Source organism: Ananas comosus, unplaced genomic scaffold (genome assembly GCF_001540865.1).
Source record: "Ananas comosus cultivar F153 unplaced genomic scaffold, ASM154086v1, whole genome shotgun sequence".
Taxonomy (NCBI): Eukaryota; Viridiplantae; Streptophyta; class Magnoliopsida; order Poales; family Bromeliaceae; genus Ananas; species Ananas comosus.
This window is the reverse complement of record NW_017893328.1, coordinates 76,248-99,033: the sequence shown is the minus strand read 5'-3', so window position 1 is coordinate 99,033 and position 22,786 is coordinate 76,248. Positions and strand designations below refer to the sequence as shown.

General features: G+C 36.4%; 3 protein-coding genes across 4 annotated transcripts; 2 read left to right on the top strand and 1 right to left on the bottom strand.

Moving 5' to 3' along the window:
* Nucleotides 1-219: 219 nt before the first annotated feature.
* On the top strand, nt 220-6,076 carry LOC109705613 (protein N-terminal asparagine amidohydrolase-like). The gene is made up of 9 exons (XM_020226356.1): nt 220-345; nt 459-620; nt 2,906-2,970; nt 3,063-3,156; nt 3,262-3,300; nt 3,398-3,589; nt 4,378-4,556; nt 5,435-5,557; nt 5,652-6,076. The coding sequence occupies exons 1-9, from the start codon at nt 289-291 to the stop codon at nt 5,758-5,760; spliced, it is 1,020 nt and encodes a 339-aa protein (XP_020081945.1). The 5' UTR covers nt 220-288; the 3' UTR covers nt 5,761-6,076.
* A 314-nt stretch (nt 6,077-6,390) lies between these two features.
* LOC109705614 (zinc finger CCCH domain-containing protein 14-like) lies at nt 6,391-11,108 on the bottom strand. Of its 2 annotated transcripts, XM_020226357.1 has the most exons (3): nt 10,809-11,108; nt 9,630-9,690; nt 6,391-7,715 (listed from the first exon to the last, which is right to left on the bottom strand). In XM_020226357.1, the coding sequence occupies exons 1-3, from the start codon at nt 10,873-10,875 to the stop codon at nt 6,875-6,877; spliced, it is 969 nt and encodes a 322-aa protein (XP_020081946.1). In that variant the 5' UTR covers nt 10,876-11,108; the 3' UTR covers nt 6,391-6,874. The 2 variants fall into 2 exon arrangements, with proteins under 2 accessions (XP_020081946.1, XP_020081947.1); XM_020226358.1 differs by lacking the exon at nt 9,630-9,690.
* Nucleotides 11,109-18,008: 6,900 nt separating this feature from the next.
* LOC109705623 (enoyl-[acyl-carrier-protein] reductase [NADH] 1, chloroplastic-like) lies at nt 18,009-22,337 on the top strand. Its single transcript, XM_020226371.1, has 13 exons — nt 18,009-18,165; nt 18,303-18,606; nt 19,702-19,811; nt 19,904-19,959; nt 20,049-20,133; nt 20,223-20,270; nt 20,412-20,486; nt 20,570-20,681; nt 20,908-20,959; nt 21,057-21,108; nt 21,394-21,451; nt 21,702-21,800; nt 21,909-22,337. Exons 2-13 carry the CDS (start codon nt 18,324-18,326, stop codon nt 22,037-22,039), a joined length of 1,161 nt encoding a protein of 386 aa, XP_020081960.1. The 5' UTR covers nt 18,009-18,165; nt 18,303-18,323; the 3' UTR covers nt 22,040-22,337.
* Nucleotides 22,338-22,786: the final 449 nt, after the last annotated feature.

Genomic DNA, 22,786 nt, shown 5'->3' with positions numbered 1-22,786 from the left:
TTGATTTTCGGGTTTGGATTCGGGTTTTTGAAAACCCGACCCAAACCTGATCCGTTAACCTCCCTAATCCTAACCACCACTTTCACCTCAACTTAACAATGGAAATTGAGATGGGAGCGGATCCGGAAAATTGTGATCCGACCCGCGCCACTTCCACCATTTCAAAACTGAGAGAAGATGCTTCTGCTCGAACTCCCACTATAAATATATGGAGTGAGCGAAGAAGCCAAAAAGGAAGAGTCGTCGGAAAAAAAAAAAAAAAAAAAAAAAGAGAAAAAAAGAATCGCCATGATCTTCGTCGATGGAGAATCCATCTCCATCTCCGCCCCCAATTCCCATCTCAAGGTCTCTCTCTCTCTCTCTCTCTCTCTCTCTCTCTCTAGAATCGACGAGGACGATGGAGGAGTAGAGATCTCGGTGGAGCTCAAGATGGTTTGTGTGGTCCTTTTTTGATGCAGGGGAGGGAGATCGTGGAGTTGCTGTTGCGGAACCCTACTCTGATCGCCGCGTCGGAGCGGCTCAAATCCATGCCGGTGAGGAGGTTCTCGATCTCGCCGCCGTGGAAGCACGTGTACGTGCTCCAGAGGGAGTACGCCACCGTCGATCCCGCGATCGTCAAGGTATGCTGGGGAAATTAGGGTTTGGGTGGGGGAGTTTGAGTTCGTAAGGCCTTGTTTGGACGTGGGAATGAGTGAGTTCTTCAGTTATAGTGATAATAACTCATGCATTGTTGCCCTGTTTGGATTCTTTCTTTTTTTTTTTTGTGATTATAAGCTAAATGTTTGATATTTGTCCTTGAATGGTCTCGTTCTCCGATAAGGAAGTGTTTGGTTCCACGAAAAAGCATGAAAAGCTATTTTTCAGGGGGAAAAAACAAAAAAAAAAATCATGGAAAATCCCTTTTTTTATTTTTTCGCCCGTTTTTTATCGGAAAAAGGATAACACTATTTTACTATGAAACCTGGAAGAAACTTTTTCAGAAAATCTAGTTTTCCTGGGAACCAAACGGGTGAAAATTTAAGTGGGGTTTTCCATGGGAATTTTTTTTTTTACTCGGAAAACAGTTTTCTACACTTTTGTGACAAAACCAAATACCCCCTAAGATAGTATATTTCACCTAAAACGATGGGAAAGTCGAATATGATATGCACCATTCTATACATTTCATCGGCACTCCTCATCTACCAAATACTACAAGCTTTTTGAGTAAATTAAAGAGCTATCCTGAACAAGATGTTTATGCGGCCAAACAGACTTTATAAAGATTTTTTTGTGTGATTGCAGTTTAAAGAGCTATCCTGAACAAGATGTTCGTGTGTCCAAAGAGACCTTATAAATATTTTCTTGTGTGATTGCAGTTTAGGAGTTTGATTTTAGCTTCTTGAAAGGTCTTGATAGTTATGATTTTGGGGAGTAATGTAATTCGCCTGTAAGGTAATTTATCTTATTTCAAGAAAGTGACTTGAATGCCAAACATGGTATGCCTTTTTAGACATTTTATCATACTTTTCGATTACCAAATACAACGCTTGTTACATAAATAAAAGTGATGTGCTGAATAAGATGTTCATGCATCCAAACAGGGTTACTGATGATAAGAACACTAGTATTTGATAGCTTAAGCTTTTGGACAAGAAAATGGTTATTATACCAGTGATAGCTTTTCACGCTTCTGCTTTTCACTTACTTTTCTCCCATTTACTTCAAGAAGCCATGTGCTCGGCTTATGTCAAAATTGATCCACAAGTGACCTGGATTATTAAATATAAATGATTACAACACTTATCTCTACTAGCCTAAGCTTCTTGAGAGAACTGGGTGTTTTGCCACAACCATTAATAGAACACTTGGTAAACAAAAACAGTCTGAAGCTTCTATGGTGGCAGGAAATAGAATTATAATTTTTCTGGCATATAAAATGATACAACATATAGAATAGTTTAAACTTTAAAATTGACATTTTACTCAGTATTAGGGCAAGAGATTCCATTCAAATCTTTTCGAGCTCCTAGTCATTCTAATTTCCTCCGATTTACTACAGAAGTCACTTCTTGAGGCTGGGTCAAATCCACCTATTCATGTTGGGACTGTTGAGTATAAATGATTAAGACATTGTTCTCTACTAGCTCTTTTTGGAGAATAATAGTTTCTTTACAATTTTGAGGTCTTAATTGGGCTTCCTTCTTGATTACTTACATTCCTCTCATCAGCCCATTTGTAGCACTCATAGCTACATCTCACACTCGATTATTTCCTGATAATTGCTATACCTCACAAGTCACATTAATTTGCTGACTGACAATATCTGGACCCTTAACTACTAAAGCGTTACGACTATTAGGCATCGTGCCAAGGGAAAAACGACGGCTTCAATTTGGAACCTGTAATGTTGCTATAGAGGGGAGCTGTTTGGAAGATTTCAATATAGTCTCTTTCTCCCAGTAGCGCTACTCAGATGGCAATTCACCTTGCAGAAGAGCCAAACAGACCCTAAACCCCCCTAGTTCACGTTTTACATTGGTGAATCAGAAGTTCTTGTGATAGTTTATGTTGGTGGTTTCGAATTGGGTTTTAGTCCACAGGTTAATTAATGGCACGAATGTTTGTGCTTCTGAAAGGTTTAGAACGGAGCTAGTGTTCTTTTTTTTTTTTAAATCTTTTGATTGGTTTCAAACCATTATATTGCTCTTCTTATAAACCAAAATTTACCTTCTACAATCTAGAAATTCTCTTTCTTAGATCCTTTTCTTATATTTTATTGTAACTTCTCAGTTTCATCCTGTATGTCTTTGTCTGAACAAATGCATTACCTGATGAGCATCGCTCAGGCATATAGTTGATTGAATATCACAGTAACAATCCACTACGGTAGTTAGTAACTTTATGCTTCTTTGTCCTTTGGTAGTTGGTGGGCACGGATGAGGCAACTACATGTGTTGGTCTTGTAATTCGCAACCGGTATACTGGAATGTAAGAATCGCTATTGTACTCGCACACACACAACATAAGAGTTGATGAGGTTTGCCGTCTCATTCTCTCAACCTCCTTTACATTGATTGCAGGACCTCTGTTAGCCATATGGACTTTCCTGGAGTTGTCGATAGGGGCCTCGCCCAAATGTTACAGAACCTTAGCGATCATGAAGCGGCATTCGATGTTTGTCTTTTCATCCTATATTGGCGACAAGAACAACCTTCTTTTTCCCTTTCTGCCATTCTCATATGAAAGGGTTTTTTGATTGATCATTATTCTTTAATGCAGGTTCATTTAGTTGGTGCTTTTGATGATTCGTCCACTAAAGTTAGACTCACTACCAAATGACTAAATTAGAGATTTTCACTTATACTTTTCTTTGGGGGTGGCTGAAAAAAATCATAGTTGACACGTATTCATGCAGCATGTGGTCCACTCAGCTGGATCAAAGGGAAACAAAATACAGAAAGGATATTCTTTGCCTTTATGCTGCAAAATAGTTGAAGCTCTGCAGAATAGCCGGGAAGAGTTTCATCTTCAAACTCTGTGTATTCTTGGGCATAACACCACAACAGATTCATATGGAAATGCAAAGCCTATTGTCGGTGGCTTTTGGGTTAGTTTTTGCTGTTTTCTTTGTGTCATCTATTTTTTTTTTTTTTTTTTTTAAATCCTTACAACTCGAAAACTTTTTTGAACCTCTATTCTATTCCTAAAAGGAGATTTAATGGCTATGTCAATTTTATTCTTTTGCTTCCCATTTATTTTTTGAATTTTAAACATAACCAGTATTCTCTATTTTTGCATTCAAATTGGAAGTTTCTCCTGCGTTGGCTTTTGGATTTCTATTTTGGTTTGGTTGAAACGAAAAGTTTGAATTCTTTTTAATAAACATAAAGCGCTTCTATTACTTCCGCTTTTTTCCCATTTGGCCTAAACTTTCGCTTTCTTTTCAACTACAACCATCGTTTTGAATCTTCTACTGCAACACGAAGCATAAATAAGTTTGAAGCGAACCCAAAAGCAGGAGCTTCAAACTGGCACTTTTGCTTCTGATGCAAAGTCGAACAACAATTCGACCTATAACTCAAGCCCCCATTTTGCCTGCTATGTAGCTTCTGCACAATGATGTTTTAGGAGAGGGGTTAGAAAAAGCAGCAACAGTTCTTATTATCAAAAGTCTCCCCAACAGCTTGCTGCTCAAGTAGAAGCATAAGCTTCAAATTAGAACAGCTTTTTAGGGTTGAGACGCTTGGAGCTTTTGGCAGAACAAAAGCTTCAGGCTTTCATCTGCCAAACACTAAGCTGCTGCTACTCAGAGTAGAGGAGCAGTTCCAGAAGCTGAGCCAAGCCGGCACTTAAAAGGGATTTTACTAACATGTGAACACACTCTGCTGCTTGTAGGTAGACACTTCAACTGGTCTAATGACGCCTGCAAGCTTTGATACGAGTTCCAGATGCCCAGATGAAATCGTCAGAAGAGTCCGCGTCAGCGTATCCTCAGGCGATCCCACTTGGGATGGGAAGTTATTAGAGACTTACGATACGCACAACGATAGATTTCAAATTGCTGCTTGCTCCTGGTATTTTATTTCCTACCGCCTCCATTTTATCTATGAAATAACATGAAATTGATAATATTCATAAAACAGAGCTATCAGAGTTTCCGAGCAGTTCATACTGAAGATAGTAATGATCTCTCTATTGCATAATGAGAAACGGTTGAAATGTGTTTCTCCTGATATACAAGAGTGTTAAATAAAAAAATATTTAAACAGCGCTCTCGTTTTATATGGTATCAGAACAGGAGGTCATAAGTTCGAGTTATATCAGGCTCCTAATATTATTAATTTTCTCCCATTTAATTCAAGCCTACGTTATGGTCCTAGCAAAAAAAGTCTCGAGCCCAGATATGAGGGAGAGTGTTAAATATAAAAATATATAAGTACAGTTCTCTACAAGCGTAAGCTTTTAGAATACAATGATTGTTTCACAGCGAGACCTCCAATTTCAAGAGCTAAAATTTCCCATTCTATTTTGATTGAAATATTTAAAAACGTTTTCTCGGAAAAGCAAAAGAAATAATTAAAAAACCTAGTTGTATCTTTAGAGCATGACACAGACTGCTTCTATTGCTTTACTTGCCTGAAGTGACTTAGGTGGTTTTCATTAAAACATTTGGTCAGAGTTGTTTCTGATTTATATAACTAAACTCTTATGTTGACAAAGGCTTTAGGATATTCTAGCTACATGGCATTTTCAGGATCCTATATGTAAATTTTCCCCACAGGCTCTCTGAATCATTATGCTTCTTATAACAGCAGCTACTATTAGAAAAATTTTGCCGAGAATATGAAAACGGCTATGGAATAGCAGTATACTTTTATAATATGCCATTTTGGTTAATCCTTTGTGGGTTACTTTAATCTTTGTTCCGCATTCTGTCATTCTGCTCTTACAGGATGCCGTCTGAATGGAAGCGAACAGCCCTTTCACTGCAGCGTCTCTCAGACACGGAAATCCTCGTCCAGTGTTCTACCTCACCTTCTGCAGAGCCTCCTGATTTTGTTGAGAACCAAAGGAGGTCTTTTCGCATACGAGACGCCTCAAACTGTTGGATTTTGCGTTGCTGGTCTATGACATGATTTACATTTTCACGTGTTCTTTCATTGACGCAGGATATGGAACTACTTGATTGAGTATCCAGATTGGAGCCATACTTTTCCAGGAAGAAAACCGCGTGTATTTGAACGAGCGGCCAACGGAGGGTGGTCCAGGTGTGGATAATTTACCATCTTGCCAATTTCAGCATGATTCGTTTCTTCACAACGGTACGTCACTGGTTGAAATTACGTAGTTGTCGCCTCTGCGGCACTCTGAAACAAACTAAAAATTGCATGTTTGAGCTCTCGGGCTCAAAATCACTAGAAGAGAATGTTCTACGTTAAAACTCTGTGCTCGTCGAGATTCGTAGCTGCCGTGTAATATTGAGTAAACTTGTTGTACAAACATAAAAAAGATTGTAAAACTTTTTACTGCATAAACGAAAGACCGTGGAACAACATAGTAAGCCAATATTTACCGCAGGCGATATATAGTTTCATGCAGTGTTCACTTAAACGACTTATTTATGCATGCTGCTCTGGGGTTCATCGCGGCTTTTGAAATTAGAAATAGAATAATGTGCTTGCTGAAAAAGTACTTAATCTGATCATCTGTTCGGGGGTTTATCAGGTAGGTTAGAAGTTAAAAAAAAAAATAAAATACAAGAGCTTAAGAATCTGCCCATAAAAACCACCACAGCAGCGGCACCAAATAACAATCAACAACATCAACTGTGAAAGGAGCATAGAAAAGACACAGACACCCCAACAGTAAGCATGATGTAAAAGAGCATAAGGTATGTAAGATCAAGCATAAGAAAGATTCTCCCACATTCGAAGGCTAAGATGTATAGCAAAGAAATGCACCACACCTTTCTCATGCAACTTCACATTTTAAGCAGTAGGGAACACATCTCGGGCGCGCACACACATACATACTTGTGTTCAAGGATGCGTTTTAATCCTAGGTAACCAGAAAACCTTGGTTCTAACAAGATAATTTGGTAATGACTCCCATGTTACGTGGAAACACATTAACACATGCGACAACCATAAAAAACCCAATTTAACCACACTACGCTACGACACTAAAACGGCTGGCAGAAAAGGCGAGACAGTCGAAAGAGGCGGCTGCCGCGGCTGCTGCAAAATATCTTGATTACTCGTTCTCACATCATATAAACCTGCCAATACGAAACAAAAGGAAAGAAAGAGAAAGCAAAGCCTCGAAAAGATCCTACAAGAGAGAGAGAGAGAGCTTAAAACTCCTCGAAAAACCGCTGGCATGGAAGCACTTCTCAAACAGTAGCTTTGCGCAGCTCGCTTTCTCCATGAGCAAAGTTGCACCGGTCCCCGAACGTGCACGAGCCCTTTGCAAAATTCTCGCACAGCTTGGTCTTGAAGCTGCTCTCCTTCCCGCCGTGGGAGAAGGCACCTCCCCTACCGGGCTTTCTCCCGGCGGCGGGAGCAGCAAAGGCGGAAGCAGCAGCGGGGCCGCTTATGCTGACGATAAGCTCCCTCACCATCGAGCTCGCGTCCCTTATCTGATCGAACGTCCCCTCGAGCTCGATGTTCTTCAAGTTGGGGTCCGACTCATGGTCGCGGATTGCCAGCCTGGCGCCCGTCACCCTGCATATCTGTTTCGTGTTCACCCCGCCCTTTCCGATGATCGCCCCCGCCAGCGACGCATCGACGCTGATCTTTGCGGTGGCCGAGGCGCCGAAGCTCCCCGGGGCTCCTCCCCCCATCCCACCATAGGCCTCCGCCGGCGGCGGCGGCATAGGGTATTCGGGGTGGCCGGAGAAACGACCGCCGCCGCCTCCGCCACCGCCACCCATCTGAGGCTGCATGGCCGCATCAGGAATGGGTTTTCCGAGCTCTCTCTCTCCGTGGGCGTAATGGCACTTTTCGCCGAATCTGCAGCCTTCCGCTGTGTTGTACTTGTTGCAGAGGCGGGTCTTTACGGCTGGAGGCGCAGAGCCAGAATGGCTGTCGGGAAACGCAGGAGCCGGTGGAGCTATTCTCCCCGGGGGAGGATTAGCAGGATTGGGTAGGTTGAGCATGTGCGCGACAGCCTGGTAGCCACCTGGGACGTAGTGCAGGAAATGGCAGTTCTCGCCAAAAGGGCAACCCGAAGTGCTGCATCAAAGTCACAAGACCATCAGGCTTTTCAAATTATAAAAAAAATACAACACAGCAGTGTAGGCTATGTACATCAGATGAAATCATCAACCATAAGAATAGTCTCGATTCGACTTATTAACGAGATTCTTTAGTGATATCAATGAAGAGTTGCAGTTTCATTCAATTACGATTCGTTCATGTGCATGGCAAAGTGAAAACAACTTACAAAAATAACTATTGAATGGAATGACAAAGTGCAGGAATACAAAAAATCATAACCAGAGGAGAAACAAATCACATGCTAACTCGTCGAAGACGTCCAGGATATAAAACAAAAAGGTTGCATCATATGAGGCAGCATACGATCTAGTTGTTTTAACAAGCGCGGTTAAAATAAAAAATTTTCATTTTCCACGCCACCATTTTAATTTTAAGGTACCATGAGAGAAAACAACATGCATTTCGTTTACTTAAAAGATCCAAAATCATTGTGACTTGAAAATATACTGAAAAGAGGTATAATCAATCAAAATAACAATTCAAGTGTAATTATATGAATACAGCTATAGCAATTTACCCTCGATCATAAAAAGCAGGGAGAAGTATTTATGAAGCCTACTACAATCAATGACTTCAAAATCAAAATGCGCACACTAAAGGCAACTCCTCTCTAGACAAGCGCACAGAGGGAAAAGCTACGAGGATATTACCATACAAGCTACAATATCTGCAAAAACACTATAAAGACCAACCGAGGCAAAATTGTCATTTTCAAGGATAGCTAGAATGATCGCACGCCCAAATCTGTACTTAGAAACAGATTGACTGCAAATTCATCTCAAGGTTCATATCATTAGTCATCCTGCAAAACTGAAATAACGTCTTGCACTTTCCAATCTAAGTATTTAATTATCTCCTGAGTGCACTATTTTAACTAACAAATTTATTTTTAGTTCTCTTCTGGATAAACCATTTCATATTTTTAAGTTCAATAGGCACAGCAATAACCTATTCTACAGAAGGACCTAGTTAGCAACAATCCACAGGATTTTGCTGCATCGTTCTATATAGAACTATTCATTTACTCTCAATTCATAAAACCCTTTCCCATAAACAGGATGCACAAGCAGTTTAGGGTGGCGTGTCCTAAGAAAAATATTTTGAAACCAGGGCGATTACATCTCATGTTTTCTCCTTATCATCCCTTCTTACACTGCCTGTTCATTCTGTCAAGCATTACTTCGTCTCAGCCTCGCCCTCTATCTCTTTTCTTACACCTGTCTGCTCCACCAAAATGGTGCATAGGAGGTCTCCATACATTTTTGCCCAAAAGATATGAACTGACACAAATTTTACTTTATGTATTCAGACCTTTACTGACAGAAACATAAAAAAGACAAAAACCTGGCAATAAAATTTTGACAATGTACCATGCAGCCAGTTATTAAAGTCTCAACATTAAACCCAGTACAGAACAAACATTCCAACCATCTAATAAATGTTAAATTGCTTTTCTAACATAAGTTTGCTACGAAATCTAGCATGTACAACAATCCAAGATGCCTATGAAATGACAACCATATGCAAGATCATACAATATGAAATATTTAGATGCGCAAACAACAAGAAATTATATGGAATTATATTTAGAAAGTGAGTATCATATGACATATCGATTCCATGTAATTCGAGTTCCCGCGTTCTATATCGCTTGCCATTTTCATACAGAAGGCACAATTATGAACACCCGTATTACCCTGTTCAAGATTGTTAACATGATTTGAGCAGAACCTGTATCACAATCTTTAGTGACCAATTTGTTAGCACCAAATATACTAATTTTGGATATGAAAAGTTTCCACAACTTACAATTTACGTGCTGAAAATAGAGGTTGCATTTATGATGTCCATTATAGATAAGATTTGAACCTGAAAAACTTGGTGCAAGGCTTCGATTTGCTTCCTACACCAGTTTGAAACGACTCCTTTTCTGTTGCATCAAATTAATTGTGTGTTCTTAGTCAATGTAATATTAATTTACTGACCTTAATAGTTCAATTACAAATTAAACATCTCAAAATTATTAAAAATACAAATATGTGAAAGGTTTGCTTTCATATAAGATGCTAGTATATCCTCTATCCAAGAAACTGAATATGATCTAGGAAAAGTATTTATTTACAACTTAGAACCGATTTTTTTTTAACTCTCTGCAATGATAAAGATCACCCTTCACAATGTAGTCGCTGGGTTTTATAGAGTAAATTGTCGCTTAAGTAGTGAAACACAAATGGCCAATGGTGCAAAAAGATCAAAACTGAAAAGTTAATTATGTACAAACATAAAATCTATGACTTGGACTAAATATTAAGACACAAATTTTATTTTCACATAATTTCGATTTTAGTCAATAAAATTTTATGGTAAATCAAAATAAACCCCAATGGATTTTTAGAACAGTTCTTAAACCCTAATATCATTAGAACCCAAAAGTTAAACCCTTGAGTCATTTGAAGAGAAAAAAAAAACACACACATACACACTTGGATAAGAGAACATCTGTAGAATACAAATTTCAGGGAAAAGAGAAAAATCTGAATACTACTACATAACCCTCTCACACGACGCGATGTATTATGAATTAAAAATTAATCATAAAAATATAAGAGTAGAAAAGAATTCAAAAAAAAAGAAGAAGAAACACACGAATCAAGAAACTGCGTGGAACTCGCACATTACCATACAAAACCCACCAATAGCAACAATAAGCTAAATATAAACAATTTACACTAATTTTTCTAATAATATGCAATACAAAATCTTGTCGAACACTACAAACCCTATCTCCCCAACAAAATAACCCATGAGTCCATACTTTTCCCCAAAGAAAACATCCTGAAGAAGAAGAAGAAGAAACCACTAACGAAACCAAGAAGGAAGCAAAAAAAAAAAAAAAAAAAAAAAAACAAAAAAACTACTGATCCCCTTCCTCAAGAAACCCTAACATCCTCTTCCTCAAACAAAACCCCTTGAAGAAGAAGAAGAAGAAGAAAACACTAAGAAATCACAGAAAAACACGAAGCAAATAACCAATCGATCCCGACTCACCTCTCGACCTCTTCGCGGCGCCTCCGTTCGCCGCCCCTACCCTCCCCCTCTTGCGACCTCCGTCCATGGCGACGTCCGAATCCGGATCAAACAGCCTCCAACAATGAAGAGAGAGAGAGAGAGAGAGAGAGAGAGAGAGAGATCCAAGGAGACGAGCACGAAACCCTAGCGAAGCGGAGGAAGCGGAGAGCGAAACCCTAGCTAGGTTTTTTTTTTTTTTTTCCAACGGGAGAGACGAAGAGGCTCGGGGGAAAACAAAAAAAATATATAAAAATAATAATAAAAAAAAAGATAAAATAAAATGAGAGGCGTGATTAAGTGGAGCGGAGAGAGGGGGGTATTTATAGGGCGGACGCGAACCGTTCGATTAGAATCGGGTTAATTGGATGCGGATTCGAGTCCGAATAGCCAAAGCCGATGAGGTCACGAGATTCGGAAAAGGTGTATGAAATGCACGGGAGATTCGTTGGCCCCTGCCACGTGGCGCCATCGCAATGGTCGTGGTCTTTAATTTTTTTAATACTTTTTTATTAATTGCTGTTTAACGGATGTGAGCTCGACACGTGTTTTTTTGGGGGTAAACCTCAAATACCCCTCGTGGTTTCCTTCTTTCTTACTTCAGTACTCTATAATTTAAAGTGTATCAAATTAGTCCATGTGGTTTTGCACTTTTTTACTTTAGTACTCTGTGGTTTAAAGTGTATTAAGTTAGTACCCTGTGGTTTCATTTTTTTCTTTTTATTTTCTATTTCACTATTTTTTCGTTAAATCAGTAACAAAGTTAAAATTAAAGAGTACTAAAGTGAATATTCGAAAAATCTAGATAGGGTATCTGAATTTTTTTGTATATAATTTAACGAATATTAACGGAGGAAAAAATATCAATGACAAAGTTAAAACTAAAGGTACTAAAATAAATATTCGTTAAATTTAGGTAGGGTATCTGAAGTTTTGTCTATAATTTAACGAAATATTAACAGAGGAGCCGACGAAAAAAAAAGAAGAAGAAACCACATGGTACTAAATTGATGCACTTTAAACCACATGGTACTAAAGTGAGAAAGTGCGAAATCACATGGTACTAACTTGATATACTTTAAAACACAGGGTACTAAAGTGAAAAGTGCGAAACCACTAGGTGGTATTTGAAAATTTTCCTTTTTTTGAATTAATTGCATACAACTCCCTGTAAATATAACGAATAATAAATATATCCCTACAAAATTCAACTTTTTAACTCTTATTTTTGTAAAAGTCGAGTGATATTTATATTTGTCCCTCTGATTTGTTACCAAGCTTCGTTTGGTTCGGATATAAGCAAGAACTAGTTATACCGGGGATAGGTACAAGAATGGATTTTCGTAGAAATAAGGGTATTTTTTTGTTTGGATGAAAATGTGAATATAAGCTGGAACTAGAAAAATTGTGTTTGGATGAAAATCTGAGTATAAGGTGGAATAGTTGGCAGTTATAGATAGAAAATAATAATTTTACCTCTATAATTGAATTTAACATTTTAAACTAATAATTTTAAATTAAAAATTTTAACTTTTAAATTTTAAAATTTGAAATTAAAATTAAAACTTATAATTTTCAAATTTCAAATTTTAAATATAAAATTTTAAATTTAAGATTAAATTTAAATTTGAAAGATATAAAATATAAAATTTTAAATTTTAAATCTAAAAAATTAAATTTAAAATTTAAAAATTACAAATATCAAATTTATAATTTAAAATTATAAATTTAAATTTTAAAAAACTAAATTATAAATTTTAGAAATTTAAATTTAAATTAAAGATATCTCTCTTTCTCTCTCTCTTTCTCTCTCTCCACCCGGGAGGGGTGGAACAAGTGTTCCACCCCTTGTTCCACCCCTTGGGGTGGAACACTTGTTCCACCCTGGTACAAGGACACCCCTTGTACTAGGTTGGGGTGGAACAAGTGTTCTACACCCCAAATTGTGTTTGGTTATCCCTCCTCTTGTACCCATTCCAAACGGAGTGTTAGAGAACTGTGTAGTTTTTAACAGCAGATAAATAAAATATCAATTTTGTCATTACAGATATGTTCCTCTAAAAATTCCAACTGCTATAATAGTACAGAAATATCCTTAAAAAATTTCTATTGGTCATCTTCTTTCTTTTTATAACCCAATCCAATCCACCCTTATTGCAATCTCTTCTCTCACTTTAGGAAATTGAATGGTGGAGCAACATGCATTCGATAGAGGCGAAGCAACACGTGTCGTAAATGAATGGGGACGGAAAAATTCTAGTTACGAGTTCGAAACTAGCATGAAGAGGGAGAGGAAGAGGAAGAGTGTTGGGCCGATAAGGCGCGGCCAAGTAGTACACCGGTGCTCCACCCAACTCTATTCTTTAATGATAAGGATTTTATTGTGCACTGGGAAGATCGGAAGAAATCCCAAGTAATCACTGCGCGAATTAAGGGAAGTTATAGTAACCGCGAGTGGTTACACAAGCGGTTCTGATCGGTCGAAAGTGGCCCGAGAAAACAGGGGTAGTAGCCGATCATGAGTAAACAATAACTGATTAACAAAGGCTGTCTATAAATAGGCCAATAACGCCCTAAAAAAATGTCTTTTTCCCCGATGATAGAAGACCGCCCTTATTTTCTTATAACTTCTTCGCATTTTTCTAAGAGTAATCTACCTGTAATCCTTTACTTTCCTGCATTTACCGCTTTTCCATAGGAGTAGAATTTTAGATAGATCAATCGAGTCTGTATGCTATCAAGCACACTCGATCTTTGTACTGTTTCGCCAAGTCATTTTCAATATATTTAAAAGGCATTCAGCTCTTTCGGCCGACCAGTTGGTGTGTTGTTCCATCCATTCGGCTCATCAGCCGACCCTAATCATGTGCAGCCCATACATTCAGCTCGTTCAGCCGAATCTGTTTAGAGTGAAGGTTTTTGAACTCGGCTGATAAAATCCCTCATCAGCCGAATCGCTTGATCCAGTTAAAGGGCGCAAACTTCGAGGGTCATTAATCGTAGCCGCTCCGAGTCCCTACACTCCTCCCGAGGAAGATCTTTGACTGAGTCAAGGGTCAAGACAATCGGCACCTAACAAAGAGAAAAGGAGGAAGAGGAAAAGTTTCCAGTGCTAGGGTTTTGATTGAGAGAAGAATGTATAATATAAATTTATCTCATTGACTAAGCAGGGTTACATATTTTATCTATGGTTAACTAAATTTTTCTAACGGATCATAACGGCAGGAGTATATTTAAAAATTTTAGAACTTTTATAGAAATAATATAAAAAAGTTAAACTTTATATAAATATATTCGTAATTTACTATGTTAAAACAGAGAGTTGTATGCAATTAATCTTTTTTTTTTTTCTTTTGATGGATCATGTGCACAAAATTTTTGTGCATTAATTAAACTAATTAGTTTAAAAACGCAGTGCATCTCAATTATTAGCTCCGCCAAAACATTAAATCACTGATTCACCATGAATTATTGACAATAGAAACATTGTTGAATTATTGATTTGCTGTGTTATTCACAAAAATTGTGGAGAATTTGAGTCCTCTTTGCTGAAATTTTAATTTATTATAATTTTTAGGTTGAATTTTTGGAATCGTTACATTCAAATTCTCCCTGTATAATTTAATTTATTAAATGTTGACACTCATTGCTGTAAAAATGATATAACATCTTAATTATTAGTGCATTATCAATCACAACACTGTTAATCACTTTACATTAGCAATACATTAATATTCAGACAAGTAAATTAATTTAATTATAATAATTTTAAAAATTCAACCCAATAATTATAATAAATTAAAAATTGAAAATAAAAGTGTTACTTGATTCATAGTTTGAGAACCAAAAAGTGCAATTTATCCTAGTATACAAAATGGTGAAAATAAAAAAATTATAGCATTTTTCAACTTTTTTTTTTCTTTCATAGTTGGCTTTGTAGTTAGCCAGGGTAAAGCCAATAACAATATTGTGGAAAAGTTATATTACAGTCAAATTTAAAATTATAATGAATCACATTTAAATTTGAATCAAACAATAAAAATAAATATTTACGGTCGTAAATCACTTTACTTAGCTCTTGTAATTTTAGTGAAACAAACAAGCTTTAAATAGAAATGTCAATAGTTGGATTTGAAGAGGGTCTTCATAAACCTGAACTCGAACTTAACAACCAAACTCGAAATTTATACCCGAACTTGACGTGCTTTGAAAATCCATATCTAAATCCGAACATGACTGAAAACCAAAAATCTGAAGGTGAAAATCTGATCCTGAACCAATCATTTTTCTCTACCATATTTTAGTATATTCCTGAAGTCTATATTTTTAAAAAATAATTCAAATATCACATCAGCATTTTTATTTATATTACATATAAATCTATTCTTGTTTGGGTACGGATTGAGTCTGAGTTACAAATAGTATTATTTCGAATTATAATTCTTTAGAGTCTTTTTTTTTTTCTTTTTTTTTTGGTGGGGGCGGGGGGGGGAGGGGTTTAGGGTTTTAGGGGTGGTATATTAAAAATGAGGGAGGGTGTTGATCGAAACTATTTTTGCCTATTGGAGGACAAACTATATTTCTTGATTAAAAATGAGTTATTGAATACAGTTATCGGTAAAGTATATTCGAATAGAAAATGTATTTTTTTTTTTTTTTTTTATTGCAGAGTTTAACTTTTAATATTTATCTTTACAAAAGTTCTAACATTTTCAAATGTACTCCCGATGTTAGGATCCGTTAGAAAAATATAATTAACCATTGGTAGAATATTTTACCCTAATTAGTAAATGAGGTAAATTAATATTTTTACCATTTTTATATTATTTGTGATGATAAAAAGAAAGAAGATGACTGTTAGAGATTTTTGGGAGCATATTTCTATAAATTCTAACAGTTTGGGCTTTTGGAGGGACATATATATGATGACAAAAATGTCATTTCACTTATCTTCGGGTAAAAAGTAAATAGTGCTATAATAATAATAAATCAGAGAAACAAATATGAATATTATAAGAATATTGTTGAATTTTTACAGGAATAAATATAAAAAATTAAACTTTGTAGAAATATATTTGTTATTCAATATGTTTACAAAGAGCAGTATAAAATTAATCCAAAAATAAAAAAAATTCTTTAGATACTCCTATTTTACCTAGGATTTACTAATCAAATGGACTATAAAAGGACATGTTAATAATTTCAGAATAAATTTAAAAATTTAGAATAGTAATATAAATAAGTAAAAGTTTTGACTAAATTACAGAAAACTCTTCTTTATAAATATCTATTTTTTCACTTTTTCTAACTTTCAAAAATCTACATTTCACTCCCTCAACATTTCAAGTTATTCCATTTATTCTCCCTACGTCAGGGTTCCATCACTATCCTGTCCATTTCTTATAATCTATACAAAAAATACTATTCAAAATAATATAAATACTAGTGTACGCACCCGCGCGATGCGGTGGATAATTACTGCTAAAGTAAAAAAATTTTAAATAATAAAATATTAATATAACTAAATAAAATATTACTATGTCAAAAGGGTACAATATAGTCAATTATATAGCAATCGATGCAACAGGAAAAAAAATTATTTTAAATAAATCCTAATTAGAGTATATAGAAATATACTAATATATACAATATAGATTATTCATTCATTTAGTCTGGAATGTGTAATGTAGTACGAACAATAATTGTGCAAGTAACATATAGCATTTCTATAACATATAGCATTTCAAAATGTCATCTATTCATACCAAATCGCTCAAATTGAACAAAAAAAATTCTAATTAACCTCAAAATATTACTAATTCTCGCCAAATCACTCAAATCTATATAAAAAAAATATTATATTTGAAAAAAAATACTCACGGATGGGATCGGTGGCATGGAGATTGCAAAGGTGATATGTATAGAGGAGGATCGGCGCGAGAATATTCAAATAGAATTAATCTTGTAATGATTGATACTGAGAGTCTAAATTTAAAATCTAATTATTTTACATATTAGGTAAATATATTTTAAAATTTTATAAAAAAATTAACAAAATGAAAGAATGAAACAGTGAATATGAATAATTGGTCTAGTAATCAATTATGATTATAATTATCCTTAATTGATGAAATGTTAATATACAAATAATTGATGAAATATTAATGAATCATATACCAAGAACGTATAGTTAGGGAGGAGAGGGAAGGGGAAGGGGTGGGGGAGAGAGAGTTATTACAAAAAAAAATAGAATTAATAGATGAAACATTATAATTAATAGATGAAATGTTAATATAGAATTCATTGATGAAACATTAAGAACGTATAACTGGGGAGGAGAGGGGTTAATAGATTATTATTATTATATTATATATTATTATTATTATGAGGATGAAGGGTTTCTTGCCACGTGGCAGTAAATTAATTGTTGGGTTCATTTATTAAATTTTATAAAATTAATAAAATGATAGGATGAAACGTGTGATACGATATTGGTTCTAGTAATTAATTCATGTTATTATTATCTTAATTGATAAATGTTAATATACATATATGAAATTATTAATGAATCATATACTATAGGCCTAAGTGAACGATATAGTTGGGAGAGGAAGGAGAGTGAAAGGAGGTGGTGAGAGAGCGTATTGCCAAAAATTTGAATTTATAGATGAAACGTTAATATAAATTATATTTGATGAAAATTAATTGTTAATTAATCTATAAAGAGGAGTTATAATTATTAATATTATATTTATTATTTTATTTTATTTTTTATTATTTTATGAGCGTAAGTTTTCTTGCACGGTTGGACATATTTGTGATTTATTTAGGTTAAATAAGATAATAGTATAGATATTAAAAAATTTAAAATTAGGGTAGATTTTGGTCATTTTATTCTATCTATATTTACGCCGTAACTTCTAAAAATATTTCTAAAATTTAAAAAGGAAAAATATAATTTTGAAAATCGAATAAAATTATTGAAAAAAGTTTTACGAAAAAATTTCATATATACGTGGTGAATAAATATGTTTGGTTCGAATTCGGATTCCGATTCGGATTCGGATTCGGGTAAAGTTTCATTCGTACTCACCGTGCCCAAAACCCCAAAAACCCTAACCCTAACCCTAACCCTAACCCTTACCCTAACCCGAACCCGAGCCGCATCGAAAGCTCCGCTCTCTCTCTCTCTCTCCCTCTCCCGCCTCGGCGTCATGAACAACCAAAACCCTACTCTCTCTCTCTCCCCCTCCTCTTCCATAAAAGCTCGACGAAGACGACGACACCGAGGAGGATCTCGACACGGCTCTCCTCTCCCGCTCCACTCCTCCTCCGCAAGGTAAAAAAACCTCACCTTTCTCCAAATTCCCGACGATTCTACTGCATTTCTGCAAAAATTTCGGCAAGATTTCTTCTGATCTCGGTCCAGAGATGCCTTTTGGCTTCTAAATCCGTCGCATTTCGTGTTTTCTTCAGCTTTTGGTGATCGGGAGGGAAATGGGGGCGTCGGCGACCGCGGGGATGCAAATGGTAGCGGCGAGGCCGTGCGTCTTGTCGTCGCAGAGGATTCTCGCGTCTAGGGCTTCGGTTTTAGGGTTTGATCGGGGAATGTGCGGGGAACCTCGCTTCGGGAGCTCTCGCCATGTCTCCTCCGTTGGATCTCTTCGGATGAAGAGTAGTTTGGGGGCTCCTTTGAGGTGCAGTAGTAAGGTCGTTACGAGGGCGATGTCGGAGGCGAGCGAGAAGAGTGAGGGTTTTGGATTGCCCATCGATCTGAGAGGTAAATTTCAATTGAATTGAATAGGATTTAACTAAATTCTCTGCTAAAATTCCGATAATTTGGTAATTTAGTGACCATTCCTGGTAAAATTTGCATCTCTTGTTGCTTGATTGTAGGAAATTTAAAAACAATGGTTTGTTTTGCTTATTAACAAAAACAAGTAGATTATTCTTCTGATATGTGAAGTAGTATATATAAATTTATGCTTTATAATTTTTTTTATTTATACCACCTTTATTTTCTCTGGTTGGGTATGGACCTGCTCCACTATGGATCATTCTCTTGGAGCAAAATCTTAGAGGTCCAAAAAGTAAAAAAATTTAAACCATTGAATATGATCTACAAAGCTACATGTGCCAAATGTTAAAAGTCATAATTTTTTTGGAACCTATTTCTCATGTAACTTACAAAATGAACTTACAAGTCGGTGGCATTGATTTAAATTCCATGATAAGTTCTGTATATGGGCCTCTTTTTCGGGACTTTTTTATAAACTTCTTTTGTTTCCTGGCTATAGGTTAAGAAATCTAGTTCTACCTTGTGTCGAAGTAAATACCAAATAATCTTATTACGACTTGCCAGTTAGTTGGATTGCAGTGTTGCCATGGAAAACTTGTAGATGTCATGGCATTAAACAGCATATATTCTCTTTCTTTTTTGAATAATTGGTATCAGGTTCGCAACCGATTAATCATGTACCGATGGAAGTAAAAAAAAACATAAAGTAGGAGTGCTAATGAGAACAAGAAAAAAAACTGACATTCAGCCCAACTATGCTACTTGACTAAATTCAAACAACAGCAGTTATACGGTGTGCTACTTGACTTCGGTACAGTAAGTAATGGTTTGTGGTGCATCATTTAGCTTGTAATCCTATTTTAGATGCTTGATTTTAGTATGGAACTTGTTATTCATGTATAGTATGAAAGTTATTATTCACATGTGTTTGACAATAACTTGGTTAATCCTAATTCCTATCTTGTTATTCCTGATGCCTAGTGCTTTTCACACTGATCTTGGTAGAAGAATAACCTTAGCTGTCCTTTACTTAACTCTGTACTGATTTTTTTTTCCCCCTCACTTTTCATCACTCAGGTAAAAGGGCGTTCATTGCCGGGGTAGCCGATGATAATGGTTATGGTTGGGCAATTGCAAAAGCTCTTGCTTCTGCTGGTGCCGAAATTCTACTTGGTACATGGGTGCCTGTATGTGGACTATCTTCCCTTGTAAATTTCTTTGATAAATTGAATGGGAAAGGCAATGCGTAGATAATATTGATTTATATTTTTCCTTTCAGGCACTTAATATTTTCGAGACAAGCTTAAGACGAGGGAAGTTCGACGAGTCACGCAAGTGTGTAATATTGTTTTCTGCACGGTTCTTTGTCTTTTTCAAATTATTAATACCTGCTTATGGTTTGGTATACTCATTCCTGTATACAGGTTACCTAATGGTTCTCTGATGGAGATAACCAAAGTGTACCCATTAGATGCAGTTTATGATACTCCTGAGGATGTTCCTGAAGATGTAAGTCCAGCATAATTATGCATTACTTTGATGGGCTTTGCCTTTACCTTATTTTGTAGATTTGAAGCGCGACATATTATCTTGTTCAGGTCAAAGCTAACAAGCGCTATGCTGGAGCCTCAAATTGGACAGTCAAGGTAGGCGGTCGTTTTATCGACATTCTCGAGAACTGGAATCTGTTGATTTAGAGGGTGCTTTATTAACCATAAATATGTGAACCTTTTCACATTATTCGGCTGTGACATTTTGTGGGATAAATATTTCCTCCTTTTCCACAGGAAGTAGCCGAGTCTGTCAAGAATGATTTTGGAAGCATTGACATTCTTGTGCACTCTCTTGCCAACGGCCCAGAGGCAAGGCATTCTGCAATTCTGGCTTTTTAGTTAGTTTATTAATTTAAATTTTCTTTTGAATTTTCTAATAATCGGATGAACAGGTGACCAAGCCTTTGTTGGAGACATCAAGAAGAGGATACCTTGCTGCAATATCAGCTTCAAGCTATTCATTTGTTTCTCTACTCCAGCATTTCCTTCCTATTATGAATCCAGGTATATTGCTCTATTACAGAAATCAAAGCTTCATTTCTTTCTCCTGTTAGTGCTGAATAATTTCAATGTACTCAACTAAACCCTGAAAAAATTGCCTGTTTGAGGCCCCTCACCTCTAATTAGTAATCACAAAGTAGAATTTTGAACCTCTTATTATAGCCTTTAGTTGGTTCTCTGATACGAAATTTGCAGTTCAAAATTTTGCGCCGTGTGTGTATAATTGCAGGTGGTGCTACAGTATCTTTAACATACATAGCTTCTGAAAGGACAATTCCTGGGTAAACACTCTTACATGGTTGATGATTTTCAGAAATGTTTAATAATATCTGATTATTTTTGCCTTTTTGATACTTAATTTTCTAAAACACTTTGCAGCTACGGTGGTGGCATGAGTTCGGCAAAAGCTGCTTTGGAGAGTGATACTATGGTAAGCTCTTCTATAGACCGTCATGCTCTTCTTCTTTGATGTTGCTTAAAACGAGCTCTTCTAGTCATGGAGTGAATGACTAGAATAAACTTTGAACTCCAAAAACAGAAGCTCTAAACTAAAGCTTCTACTTCTATCCAAAAGCATAAATGAAATCTGAATAAGACAGCCTTTTGAGCATCTTCAGACAACTTTATTCAAACAGCACTTTTGCAGCCAGGCCATGCTGCGCTGGCCCTTATTTAATGACTCATCTTAATTCTGCTGTATTGATTGGATATGCAGGTGCTAGCTTTCGAAGCCGGAAGAAAAGGCAAAATCAGGGTTAACACAATTTCTGCAGGTATCTTTCTCCTATGAAATCCTGCTACTGCACTACAGAGTTTTGTCACACAATCTTAAAGAAGAGCATGCAATCCTGTGTAGATAATAGAGTTATATCGGCAAAGAATACATGTCATAGATCTACTTTTACCTTCGTAGATTGCTTGAACTACTACTGCCAGAACTATACATACTGTGTAGCATTGATCTCTTTATAGTAGCGTGAAAACTGTTTAATTGAACCTCCAAAAACATGTAACATCTCCCAGGCCCTCTGGGTAGCCGAGCTGCAAAAGCCATCGGATTCATCGAGAAGATGATAGACTACTCATATTCCAATGCACCCCTCCAGAAAGAACTACTCGCAGGTTCGATCTTGAGCGAATACACTTCACTGGATTCTCTTCTTCTTTTTCTTTCATGCATAATTCTTTCCCTAACTTCCTTTTGTGTTAAAATAATAATATGTTTTACAGATGAGGTTGGGAGCGTGGCGGCTTTCCTAGCGTCCCCGCTCGCATCGGCGGTTACCGGTTCGGTTGTTTATGTCGACAACGGCTTGAACACTATGGGACTTGCGGTCGATAGCCCGACCATCGCGGTGTAACCATTTGTTGTAAAAAAAAGAAAAAACAAGGATGAGCACCTCAGCAGAAATGTTTTCATTCTTCTCTTCTTCTGTTTCCCCCCCCTGTTCGGCAGTGGCATTTGCATCCTCTAATAATGAGCTTGTGTTTCGCCTTTTCGTTTCAAGAACCCTAGGAAACAGGCCCTTCGGAGGCTATAGAGTGAGTGATCTGTTGTAGTTGGAGGTGGTTTCATTAATGCCATTGGGTTTTCTTGTTGTTGTCTACATGAACAACTTTATTCTGCTTTTATCATATGGGTGTTGATTGTGGGGCTCATCTTTGTAACGGAGAAATTTGCCTGTGCGCTTTTCGGTCTAACACATCGGATTACGAATCATTCTTTTGTTTAGTTGCAGCGTGCGAAGCTGCAAACCCCTCAAAATGTGAACCAAGGATTTAAGTGCCTAGCGGCACAGGCCGTATTTATCGTATCGTATCGTGCCAATAAGTTATCGGTATGGTGCAGGTTTCGTGCCGATGACATCTCTCAAAACTTTATATTTTCTAAATTAGTAAGTAATTTGCTTAATAAAGTTTAAAAAATTTGATAAAAAAACATAATAAATAATTAAAATATTATGTTTTTAAGGAAAATAAATATTTTATACTATTATATGTTGGCATACATGATTTTTTTTGTGATCAGCACAGTTCGACATGCACCGTGTCGTACTATGTCAGTAAATTTTCGGCACGATTTTGTGTCACGGAACTTAAATTCTTGA

Excerpts from the sequence above, each read along its gene's own strand:
- LOC109705613 (XM_020226356.1), top strand. The coding sequence starts at position 289 with ATGATCTTCGTCGATGGAGAATCCATCTCCATCTCCGCCCCCAATTCC. Across the intron at positions 346-458 it reads CCCCCAATTCCCATCTCAAG|GGGAGGGAGATCGTGGAGTT; the intron begins GTCTCTCTCTCT and ends TTTTTGATGCAG. Across the intron at positions 4,557-5,434 it reads CAAATTGCTGCTTGCTCCTG|GATGCCGTCTGAATGGAAGC; the intron begins GTATTTTATTTC and ends CTGCTCTTACAG.
- LOC109705614 (XM_020226357.1), bottom strand. The coding sequence starts at position 10,875 with ATGGACGGAGGTCGCAAGAGGGGGAGGGTAGGGGCGGCGAACGGAGGC. Across the intron at positions 9,691-10,808 it reads CGCCGCGAAGAGGTCGAGAG|AAAAGGAGTCGTTTCAAACT; the intron begins GTGAGTCGGGAT and ends TTGATGCAACAG. Across the intron at positions 7,716-9,629 it reads CCTTGCACCAAGTTTTTCAG|CACTTCGGGTTGCCCTTTTG; the intron begins GTTCAAATCTTA and ends ACTTTGATGCAG.
- LOC109705623 (XM_020226371.1), top strand. The coding sequence starts at position 18,324 with ATGGGGGCGTCGGCGACCGCGGGGATGCAAATGGTAGCGGCGAGGCCG. Across the intron at positions 19,960-20,048 it reads AAGTTCGACGAGTCACGCAA|GTTACCTAATGGTTCTCTGA; the intron begins GTGTGTAATATT and ends TCCTGTATACAG. Across the intron at positions 20,271-20,411 it reads CCTCAAATTGGACAGTCAAG|GAAGTAGCCGAGTCTGTCAA; the intron begins GTAGGCGGTCGT and ends CCTTTTCCACAG.